Source organism: Eulemur rufifrons, chromosome 15, assembly GCF_041146395.1.
Source record: "Eulemur rufifrons isolate Redbay chromosome 15, OSU_ERuf_1, whole genome shotgun sequence".
In the NCBI taxonomy this organism is placed as follows: Eukaryota; Metazoa; Chordata; class Mammalia; order Primates; family Lemuridae; genus Eulemur; species Eulemur rufifrons.
Genome location: NC_090997.1, coordinates 32159675 through 32171841, shown reverse-complemented (window position 1 = coordinate 32171841; position 12167 = coordinate 32159675). Strand labels below are relative to the sequence as shown.

The following is a 12167-nucleotide window of genomic DNA, read 5'->3' as shown; positions in this document are numbered from 1 at the left end:
CTCCCTCTCCTCAGGCCTCTCTATTCCCCGAGACACAGAGCTATTGCAATCAGGCCGATTAATAACCCTACAATGGCCTTTCAGTGTTAACTGAATGGAAAGGTCACAAGTCTCTCACTTTAAATCAAAAGCCTGAAGTGATTAAGCTTAGTGAGGAAGGAATGTTGAAAGCTAAGATAGGCCAAATGAAAGCGAGGTCTCTCGCCCCAGTTAGTCAAGTTGTAAAAGCAAAGGAAAAGTTCTTGAACAAAATTGAAAGTGCTATTCCAGTGAACACATGAAGATAAGAAAGGGAAACAGTGTTATTGTTGGTATGGAGAAGTTGTAGTGGTCTGGACAGAAGCTCAAACCAGCTACAATATTCCCTTAAACTAAAGCCTAATCCAGAGCAAGGCCCTAACTCTCTTCAATTTTGTGAAGGCTGAGAGGTGAGGAAGCTGCAGAAGAAAAGTTTGAAGCTAGCAGAGGTTGCTAGCTTCATGAGGTTTAAGGAGAGAAGCTGTCTCTGTAACTTATAAGTGGGAAGTGAAGCAGCAAGTGCTGATGTAGAAGCTGCAGCAAATTATCCAGAAGATCTAGCTGAGATCATTGATGAAGATGGCCTCAGTAAACAACAGATTTCTCTAATTGAGACAAAATAGCCTTCTACTGGAAGATGCCATCTAGGACTTGCATAGCTAGAAAGAAGTCAATGCTTGGCTTCAAAGCTTCAAAGGACAGACGGATTCTCTTGTTGGGGGCTGACGCAGCTGGTGATTTGAAGCTGAAGCTAATATTCACTTACTATTCTGAAAATCCTAGGACCCTTAAGAATTATGCTAAATCTACTCTGCCTGTGCTATATAATTAGAACAAAGCAGGGATATTAATGTACATCTATTTACAGCATGATTTACTGAATATTTGAAGCCCACTGTCAAGACCTACTGCTCAGAAAAAAAGATTCCTTTCAAAACATTGTTGCTCATTGACAATGTACCTAGTCACCCAAGAGCTCTGATGGAGATGTACAAGGAGATTAATGTTGTTTTCATGCCTGCTAACACAACATCCATTCTGCAGCCCATGGATCAAGGAGTAATTTTGACTTTCAGGTCTTATTATTTAAGAAATACTTCATAAAGCTATAGCTGCCATAGGTAGAAATTCTCTGATGGATGTGGATCAAAATAAATTGAAAACCTTCTGGAAAGGATTCACCATTCCAGATGGCATTAAGAACGTTTGTGACTCATAGGTGGTCAGAATATCAACAGGAATAGAAATTTGGAAGAAACTGATTGCAACGCTCTTGAATGACTTTGAAGGGTTCAAGACAAGTAACTGCAGCTGTGGTGGAAACAGACAACTAGAAGTGGAGCCTGAAGATGTTGACTGAATTGTTGCAATCTTACAATAAACCTTGAAAGAATGAGGCATTGCTTCTCATGGCTGAACAAAAAAAGTGGGTTCTTGAGATAGAATCTATTGGTGAAGATGGTATGAACATTGTTGAAATGACAACCAAGGATTTAAAATATTATACAAACTAGGCTGATAAAGCAGTGGCAGGGTTGGAGATGATCGACTCCAATTTTAAAAGAAATTCTGCTGTGGGCAAAATGCTATCAAACAGCATCGCTCTACACAGAAATCTTTTGTGAAAGGAAGAGTCAATTGATGCGGCAAACCTCACTGTTGTCTTATTTGAAGAAACTGCCACAGCCTTCCCAACCTTCAGCAACCACCACCGTGACCAGTCTGTAGCCATAAACTATGAGGCAAGACTCCACCAGCAAGACGATTATGACATGCTGAAGGCGCTGATGATTACTACCAGTTTTAAGGTAATAATGTATTTTTAATTAAAGTATACACATTGTTTAGACCTATTATTATTGCACACTTTAGACTAACATATAGTGTAAACAAACGTAACTTTTATATGCACTGGGAAGCCAAGAAATTCACGCAACTCACTTTATTGCAGTGGTTTGGGATCCAACTTGCAATATCTCCGAGGTATGTCTGTATATCATTGCAAACTCCTTTCTTGGCACACACAAGACTTTTTATTTTTAATTTTAGAGTGCTACTCAGCTATAAGAAACAATGGTGATATAGCACCTCTTGTATTTTCCTGGATAGAGCTGGAACCCATTCTACTAAGTGAAGTATCCCAAGAATGGAAAAATAAGCACCACATGTACTCACTATCAAATTGGTTTCATTGATCATCACCTAAGAGCACATACAGGAATAACAGTAATTGGGTGTCGGGCAGATGGGGGCAGGAGGGGATGTGTTGATACATTCATAAGGAGTGTGATGCGCACCTTCTGGGGGATGGACACGCTTGAAGCTCTGACTCAGGGGGAAGAGGGGGCAAGGGCAATATACATAACCTAAATTTTTGTATCCCCATAATATGCTGAAATAAAAAAAAGATATAATTGGTATTATAGTATTTTTATATATACCATTTCGTGTCTTGATTTTTTCACTTAATATTTTGGGGAAATCTTTTTATGTTTGTACAAATACATGTATCTTATTCTTTTAACAACTACATGGAATTTCTGTGATTAAATTTTAGTATATCTCCTATTTCCCTATTGAGGGACATTTAGGTTCATTCCATTTCAGAGGGGAGGGGAAATTAAAAAAGCAAAAAAAAAAAACACTGCAATGAATAGTTTTTACTTAAACTGTGTGATATTTTGGTAGGAAAATTTCTTAAAGTGGAATTGCTGACTGCATTCTTTAACTTCTGATAAACATACTCTTTAAAAAAATCATATAATTTCTCCTTCTACCATTAGAATATATGACAGTTTCTTCTTGCTCACACATTCACCAATACTGGATATCATCTTTTTAATTTTACCGACCTCACAGGCAAAAATGTTTAAGTTATTGTTCATATGTACCTTTCCCTGATTACAAATAGAGTTGGAAAAGATTCTGTGTTTACTGGCCTTCTGTATTTTTTTCTGGTAACTGCCTCTTATCTTTCGCCTATTTTTTTTCTGTTTGCTTGTTATGAGTATACATTATGCCACTCAGGCATAAATGACATTATATGCCACCTCCCAATGTATGCTCTATGAATTAATTATGTATTTGTCAGATTGTATTATCACTGTAACTTCTTCATAAGCTCCCCCAGTGATCAAGATTTTAAAAAGCTTTATTTCTATATTTATAAGAATAGGCATTATATTTTTTCCAAATAAGACTATATTAAATACTTTCCAAAAAAGCTCTTTGCAGGATTTTGATGTACTTTTCTAGAGAAACGACACTCAGGTTGAGAATTACTACTTTAGACTGAGCTCCTTGAAGGAAGTGTCTATGGCTCCTCACATTGAGGCAGCTCAGTAGAAGTATGCAGAGTCAATAAAGATTAGTCAGAGGATTTCTAAGATACCCTTTTACTCTCAGATTCCATGTAGATGAAAGAAATAAAATAAAAAATTCTGATAATTATATACTCTGTCATATTTTTAAACGTAATTCCTAAGACAGTATTATTTTATTTTATTTTAGAGACAGAATCTTGCTCTGTTGCCTGGGCTAGAGTGCCATGGCGTCAGCCTAGCTCACAGCAACTTAAAACTCCTGGGCTCAAGCGATCCTTCTGCCTTGGCCTCCTGAGTAGCTGGGACTACAGGCATACGCCACCATACCTGGCTAATTTTTTTTTCTATTTTAGTTGCCCGGCTAATTTCTTTCATTTTTACTAGAGGGGGATCTCGTTCTTGCTGAGGCTGGTCTCAAACTCCCGACCTCAAGCGATCCTCCTGCCTCGGCCTCCCATAGTGCTAGGATTATAGGCATGAGCCATCATGTCCAGCCTAGTACTGTACTTTTAAAATGCATTTTAAACTTAGTAATCAGTTTTTAAAAATAGTTTTTCAACAAAAATGTATTAATACTAATATTGTGCTTTAGCATAGAAGGTTTGTCAAGAACCGTATTAGTTGTTACATTAGTCAAGGACCAAGCTAGTTACATAGACTATGGCCCTTTTTGAATCTTTTGGTTTCAATTTCCTTGTCTACCAGTGTTGGCTAGAAAGGGCAAAACTCGAAGTGGAGCATGACAGGCCCCAGAGTTACAATGCTGGTAGGAATTACCACAATACTTCATCTGAGTTGAAGTCCAGCTAATAAGAATGTCTGAAGTCTTTATTTGGGAGACTTGTATTCTAGGTTCATCTTTGCATGCACCTTAATTCCACCTGCTAAAAGATAACCTAGTTAACTAATCTATGAGTTAATACTTCACTGAGCCCCTGAAGTGGCTAATTCTTTGTTCAACAGTTTCCTTTAACTTTGGAAAGTGACAAGATTTCCCCATTTATAGAATGAAATGGTTTAACTAGAAAAATTTCTATGTATTTTACTTTACAGGATTACCAAGAAAAAGATTAAAGTAAATCTTAAATATTTCTTTAGATTACATAATATGATTTTTGTATGAACACCTTAATGGCAACTTCATCTTCATAATCTTAGTCTTCTTGATATTTTTGGCTACTCATTTGTTCTTAAAATTTTAATGAGTTTTATGCAATTCATATTGAATCATTTTATGTTTACTCTCCAGAATTGGCTAAAGCAGTGTTTCTAAACCGGTGACTTTGTGGCTCAAGGAACATTTAGCAGTGTCTTAAGATATTTTTGGTTGTCACAGCTGGGGGTGATAGGGTGTAAGTGCTACTGGCATCTGGTGGGTAGAGACCAGAGATGCTACTAAGCATCCCACAATGCACACGACAACCTCTGAAAACAAAGAATCATCCAGCACAGAATGTCAATAGTGCTGAGGTTGAGAAAACCCTATGTTTTTAAAATTGATATATTCTAAATAATATTAAACTATTCCTACTTTTAGTCATTTATTTTAAATACATTTGAAAGAATTTGCTTCCTAAAATAATGTAAGCTGATGCTGGTTCTTTTCCACACTTTCAGAAACAAAATATAAATATTATTTACAAATCAAAAGTGAGACCTATTATTAAACCCCTCTGTAATCTTCTGGAAAAAAAGGTTATCTTGTGACATAGTAGCACAGCAGGAGACTTCTTTAATCATTATATTAAATACTTTTGTCAACTCATCAGCTGGTAAAGTGATTCTAAGCAGTTGTTTTTAGGAAGATCTTAAAATAACGATATTTTGTTTTTGAAATTCCAATAATGAATAGATTCTTATTTGGCTATTTTGGAATATCCCTCATTATGGAATGCCAGAGTGTCCATGATCCTTTCTCCGCTCTAGTAACCTTGCCTACTTCAACACTGGTGTCACCTAATCCATATATCACACATTTTACTTTCCACACCGCTCTAGCTCCTTTGTCTTCTTTTTTTTTCCCTCGCTATTCAAATGCTGTGGTGCTACTATACGATGTGCAAATTATTTGCATGTTCTATCAGCAATTTTTAGAATGCCATACGTTTTTTTGGCCATAAATTGCTGTAAAAACTTAATTGTTTATAATTGTCATGTCTTAATAAAAAAATTTCCTTTTAAAAGAAGACAATTTCACAATAAATATATGATTTTTATAAAAAATATAGTATTTCTCAATTGTTTTAGAAATCACACAAATATTTTAGGCTTTTAAAATGCTTTCTTCATTTTACAAAAATGAATAGCTTTCACCTAAGGAAAGCTATTAACTAATGATATGTTGCAAACAAAAAGACTGTTTTAAAAGAAAGATTCACAGGGGAGACTTTGCTTAAATAAAAAAGAGAAAAGTGCAAAAGGCTGAATTTTGATTTAGACGAGCAATTTTAGGCTTTTTACAAAAAAAAAAAAAAATGGGAAATTGGCCATTCAGAAGAAACTGAATCAGACTAGGGATTCCCAGACTTTGTAGCTTTAGCACGATAAAATATAAAAGAAAAATGATCAATTTTTATTGTTTTAAAACACTCAGGATAGCATGTTGGTTAAGTGTTCTTTTCCTTTGTTCTATGTTTTCCTGTTTTATTTACTTATGTTTTTGATATGAACCTTTATTATTTCTATTTTGTGAATAAAGTAATTATATGTATATATATAGGTATAGCAACTTCCTGGGAATTGACTACTCATTTCTCACAATTCACTAGATCATCCCCCCCCCCAGGGAAAAAACATAGCTTAAGAGAGACTTGCTTCAAGACTCATAATAAAATAATTTTAAAATCAATTGATGAATATTTATTGATATTTAAAAGTGCTCTTAGAAGTAGCTTCTTAAGTTTTTGAAAATACGTATCATTGGCTTAATCTGACATGGTCTGAACCATGCACGATCACTTACTAGCTTTATGACCTCAGGAAAATCACTCAACCTCTCTGGGCTTCAGTGTCCTCATCTGCAAAACGAGGGCAATGATGTTCCTACCACAGAAGGTTAAATAAACTAATATGTATAATGTGCTTAAATGGTATCTAGAACATGGTAAGTGCTACATGTCTGTTAGTTATTATTTTTCCAATAGTCTAGTACTAACCAATGCATTAGTTGTGATTAGAAAACAGTACTCTTTAATGTTATCTTCCAATACAGATATTAATTTGATTCAGGTGTACACTGATAAACTCATATCTGAGTACAAACAGAAATCTTAAAACATAAAAACAATTTTAATAAGTCATTAGAATAATTTTATAACAAATAATATTGATATTTAGTTGAGCTGTCTCTTCAGAGTTCTGTTAAAAAATTTCCTAAAGTAGATATCTAAAAAATAGATATCTATTGTTAATGTGAAAGTCAATTTCTGTAATCTTTAATACTAGTACTATTTTAGTTCAGGCACTTCTCTTCACTTAAGGCTATTTTTACCATCTAATGTTTATCAAGTTATTTTCTCTACAGAATGCTAATCACTTAACATGCATTATCTCATTTCATCTTTTTAATAATCTTGTGAAGTGGATACTATTATTCTAATTTTTATCAGTAAGGAAACTGAGTTTATTTAAATTAAGTAATCTAGTCAGTGTTTGAAATACAACTAATATCTATGTGTGATATCAGAGTTTGGCTCTCAACCAGTTTTAGGGTAGTACAACTAGAGGGGGCATAAAGTCTTATCAAGTATTATAAAGCAAATAATAAATTAATGACTTAAAAGGAAAAATCTTAGGTAATCCTTGAGAAATAACACAAGTACAAAAGATATACTCACTCCTGTTAATAATTATAGATTTAGTTATACAAATATCTGTTCAGATGTGGAAGGCCATGGATTATAGAATGTATATTGTAAAATTTTAGTTATACTTTCTTTATTGTTTTAATATTCTTATGTTGCTAATAAAATTTTACTTTGTATAATGCAGTATAAATACACAGGGAACATTTATGTTCAGTTTTGCCTTTCACATATTTCCTAACCTATCAGCAATAGTATAAACTCCACAGCTCTACACAATGGTTCTAGCTAGTGTAAGTTTTTTCACATGGGAAGTATATGCTATCTGTAATTTTGTAGGCATATCTTGTAATTTTACAACCAAGTATATACTTCTGTACACTATAAGGAACTTACTACTATTGTTGCTTGGATCCTTACAAACAAAATCCTAAAACCCAACCTATAAAAAAACTTTTTTTTACTGATTCTAATAACAGATAATACATGTAATAACCATTCCCAAATCTTTCTCATATTAAGAACATTTAAGGCAGGATCCTGAAAAAGCTAAAACAGGACTCAAAAGAAGTGCTATTTTCAATAACAAAGTCTATCCAGTGTTCATATCAAATGTTTCAAGAGTAGGATGGAGGACACGGGTTACAGGAATGAGGATAAAAACAGATTTAAAAGACTAGAGCTTAAGTTTACAAGTTTAAATAGACTTGGAACTACCAGTCACCGAATATATGGGCTAGACTGACATCTTACTATACAATATTTGAACTGTTTTTGGATACTGAAAATAATAGTTAAAAGATCACTCATCGATTCATTCACTGATTCAGTAGGTGGCTACTGAACCCTACTGGGAAGAACTATAGTAAATACTGCTGTAAGTGCAAATGGGAAAGAGTTGTCATGACAGATTCTGCTTAAGGAAAGAAAGTTAAGACATAAAAATAACTGAAATGAGAGAAACTATAATGAGTATGGTAAAAGAGGTTCATATACAATGCTATGAGAATTCAGAGATAATATTAACAATCTTGGGACATGGGAGGCAAAGAAGTAGGCTCAAAGATGACCCCAAGGTGTTTCAAACAAGTAATTTAAAGAATTACAGTACCATTAAAAAAAAGGACAAAAGAAGAGGTAGCAAAAGAAGATGGTATGTTCAGTTTTAGACATATTTAGTTTGATATGCAAATTGAGATGTCTAGTAGGCAAATGAGGATTGAAATTCATTAATGAGGTCAGTCCTGCAGACAAAAGATTTGGGATATAAAGGTATATATGGAGTACTCTTGGTAGAGGAGCATTAAGTCAGAACACCAAGAAAAGCTTTCAACAGCACATGATGTTAGAGTTTAACTTTAGAAGATGAAGAGAATTAGTTCTAAAACGATGGGTAAACACATGAGGAGGAATGAGGGGGTAGAAAAAGCATGGGTGGATCCAAGGAGGCATAAAAATCCATGGCATGACTAGAGCAAAGGTTGTATGCATGTTGGAAGAGTAGGATACAAAGAAAGTAAGAGAATCAGGAACCAGATTATGGAAGGTTTGAAACCCTTATCCATGGACTCTGAACTCCATCTTAAACACCAACAGCATGAAAGGTATGGTCTGATTTCATTTTCAGAAGATCATTTCATCTAATAAGGAAGTGAGACTGGAGTAAAGGGGGTATACAGGAGACAAGGTAATCAGTTTGAAGGCTATAGCAATAATCTAGGTAAAAGTGATGAAGGCTGAACTAAGGCAGTGACAAAGAAGAGGAAGAGGAGCAACCAGCAGTCAGCTACTAAGAAGGCTGAATGTTTTAGGACTTGGTAATTCAGTAGAATTTGCGGGTACAAGAAAGAAAGAGGAGTGTAGAAAAACTTCTAAGTTTCTGGCTGGATAGACAGATGGTCATGCCATTCCTGTAGATGTGGAATCTGGAGAAGTAAATCTGAGGGGAAAGATGTGGTGTCTGAAAACACTGCATTTGAGGTACCCGTGAGACACGTAAGTGAAGATGCTCAGTAGACAGCTGAACGTATAGGTCTAGAGCACAGCACAGAGGATGAGCTAGGGATATATATTTGAGTTACCAATGGCAAAGATGGATATGGAGTGATGTAGACAAAGAAGAATGTAGAGTGAGAAGAGCAAAAGAGAGAGGCTGTATTTAAGGGGTAAGGAAAGAAAAGGAGCCCACATAGGAAGAAGAGAAGAACCAAGATGGAAGAAAACCAGGAGAGGTTGATACTATAGAAATGGAGGGAGGAAAGTATTTCAAGGAAAAGTTTTTGATAGTTTTAAACATCTTAAGGGTCAAATAAAAGAAAGAAAAGAGATCACTGGATCTGGCAAGCTTCAGTGGAGTGGTAAGGACAGAAATCAGATTGCAATGAATTAAAGAGTGAAAAAAAGATGAGGACATATTTGACCAAAAGGGATATTTATTATTATTATTACTAAAGATGAAAGAAACAGGGTAACTTTTTATGTTAAAGGATTAGAAAAGGGAGAGAGTTTAAAGATACCAATGAAAAGCAATGGGTTCCCAAGACAGAGAGAGGGAAATTGTTCTTGAACAAAAGATGTATCTTTCACAGAACTAGAAGAAAAGCATAGGATGGCTCATGTTTATATGTCGAAAGAAAGGAAGTAGAAAAATTCTTGCTCTTGTCGGTGTGGTGGCTCATGTCTATAAACCCAACTACTTGGGAGGCTGAGGTGGGAGTTTTGCTTGAGCCCAGGAGTTCGAGGTTACAGTGAGCAATGATTGCACCACTGCACTCTAGCCTGGGTGCCTGGGTGACAGAGCAAGACCCTATCTCATAAATGAATGAATGAATGAATAAATAAATTTTTTTAAAGAAAGAAATGTTCTTGCTTGATGGTCTTGAATTTCAAAGATAAAGTAGAAAGCCAAGTCATTTGTGAGAAGTGAAGGTAGTAGTAGTTTTAGGAAAGGAGGTGAAAAATTGGAAAAGCTCCTAAGGGAACAGATAAGAAGCTAATTAGAGACAGAGAGGGACCCTGAAGATCTACAGTGATAATCAATCTGTATGTCTATGTGATCCTTTCTGGAAGAACTCAATAGTCCAGGGATACAAAAAGTAATATAGATTTGCTAGATGGTTAGAATAGAAAAACAAAGAGCAATAACACATGAATGACCAAGGTGAAAATTCATGGAGGCAGAGACAGGTCAAGGAGGGAGTAAAACCATGAAGGACAGAGTAGACTTACCAAAATGTAGTAGGGATATGAAACGAGTCTAAAAAGCAAATGAGAATAAGGAAATAAAAGAAAAAGAAGGATAAGATATTGCAGTAACAGAATAGAATGCTGGTTGAAATTGTGGGAGCAGAGAGTAGTCTTGGGTATGGGTTCAAAGTGGAGTGGAATAGGAAGGGTCACTGGAGGTGAAAAAGGCTTAATGTTTAAAGAATCATCTAAAGGGCTGACTCATCAAATTGCCAAAAATGACTCTAGGATTAAGTATACTAAGATCCAAGAACAGCATCTTTTCTCAAACATAATCATGTAATAAATATTTGTCAATGTCTTTGATTCTCACTGAATATGTAAGGAGTGACCAAGGGGTCATTATTTTAAAGAACAGAAAGTAGCACAGCTTGGATGGTACAAGTGTCAAAGGAAGTGGTTTTACATGACAGTGGAGGAATAATGATTGCAATTGGAAATGGAAAGCAAGAGGACTGTTTCCCTTACTGTAGGTGGTTCTTAGTAAACAAAAAACTGAACTTCTTCTATAGCAGGGGTTTGCAAGCTAGGGCCTATGAGATCTGGCTGCTGACCCCCCTTTTTATTAATAAATAAAAATTTGTTTGGAACATATGCTCATTTTTTTCTATATTGTGAGTAGCTGTTTTTATACTATAATAGTATTGTTAAGTAGCTGCAAAGAGATTGTATATAAAGTCAAAATATTTATTATACTATCTGGCCCTTTAAAGAAAATGTTTGCTGGACTCTGCTCTATAGCCAAGGGAGTGGAGAGATGGGGTGGGGTGGGAAAAATCTAGGTTTCAATTATGTCTCTACTTTCAGAAGGAAGTGGAGATAGCATTCTTTGATGGAAGTAAAGATGAAGGCAGTCTGTTTCCCTTAGATGGAGATTTCAAAGGACACTGGAAAAAATATGCTAGTAAGATGTATGAAGATGAGTTGGGGGAGATGGTAAGGTCAGAGGTAAGATCATCTATACAGGGTAAGAATGGCAAAGGAGCAGTTGGAGACTTCAGGCTGTAAAAGCCTTGAATATATATGCAAGATGAAGAATATATACAGTAATCAGTTAATAAGAAATGGGTAACAAGATTTATCCTGTAGAGGGAATAACTACTAATAGTTTAGTTTCTGATGTTTATCAGAAATGTTTGATAGCCCTGGAATAGGAAGGCAGAAAGACATGTGGCAGTTTATAAAAAGGGTTGAGCAATGGGGTGGGAGACACTTAGGAAAGGAGGTCAAGGACATACAAAAGACTACTTAAAAAACCGAGACTAACAAAACTGGCACTGAATTACAAATGCTAAAATTTTTAGGATAATTTCAAAGTAGCTGTGTAACTCATAAAAGAGAAATATAATCATATGAAAAAACTAAAGAAGTACTTTATCAACTGCTTAGTCTTAGTTGTGAGTGGGCCATTTCATTAAAAAATTACAGTAGAATGATACCTTTTTAATCACCAAAAAGACATGTTGATAATTTATTTGATAAAAGTCAATTTTAGAAAAGGTTTTCACGTACATGTGTTCCAAACTGTTACTATATACTTACCTGCTTTATTACTAAGCTTATATAAAAAAGTTTGGCGAGGGTCTGAGTGATCTCGACATGTCAGTTGCAAAAGTGAACCTGATTTTTTCCATTTCTGCATAAACCAGAGACCTAGAGAGTCATATATGATATATAAGTATAAAAGGAAATATATAGGAACCTATGCCAAGATCATTAATTTAAAGAAAATGACATCTCCCAAATTAGCACTTTTGTTGACTAATAAATAATATTT

General features: G+C 35.0%; 1 protein-coding gene across 2 annotated transcripts in view; it reads right to left on the bottom strand.

Moving 5' to 3' along the window:
- FAM135A (family with sequence similarity 135 member A) overlaps positions 1-12167 on the bottom strand; it is a 114496-nt gene that overhangs the window by 8538 nt on the left and 93791 nt on the right. For both annotated transcript variants that reach the window (XM_069487314.1, XM_069487313.1), the window contains one exon: positions 11933-12043. In XM_069487314.1, the coding sequence (XP_069343415.1) occupies positions 11933-12043 (111 nt within the window). The remainder of the gene's footprint in view (positions 1-11932; positions 12044-12167) is intronic.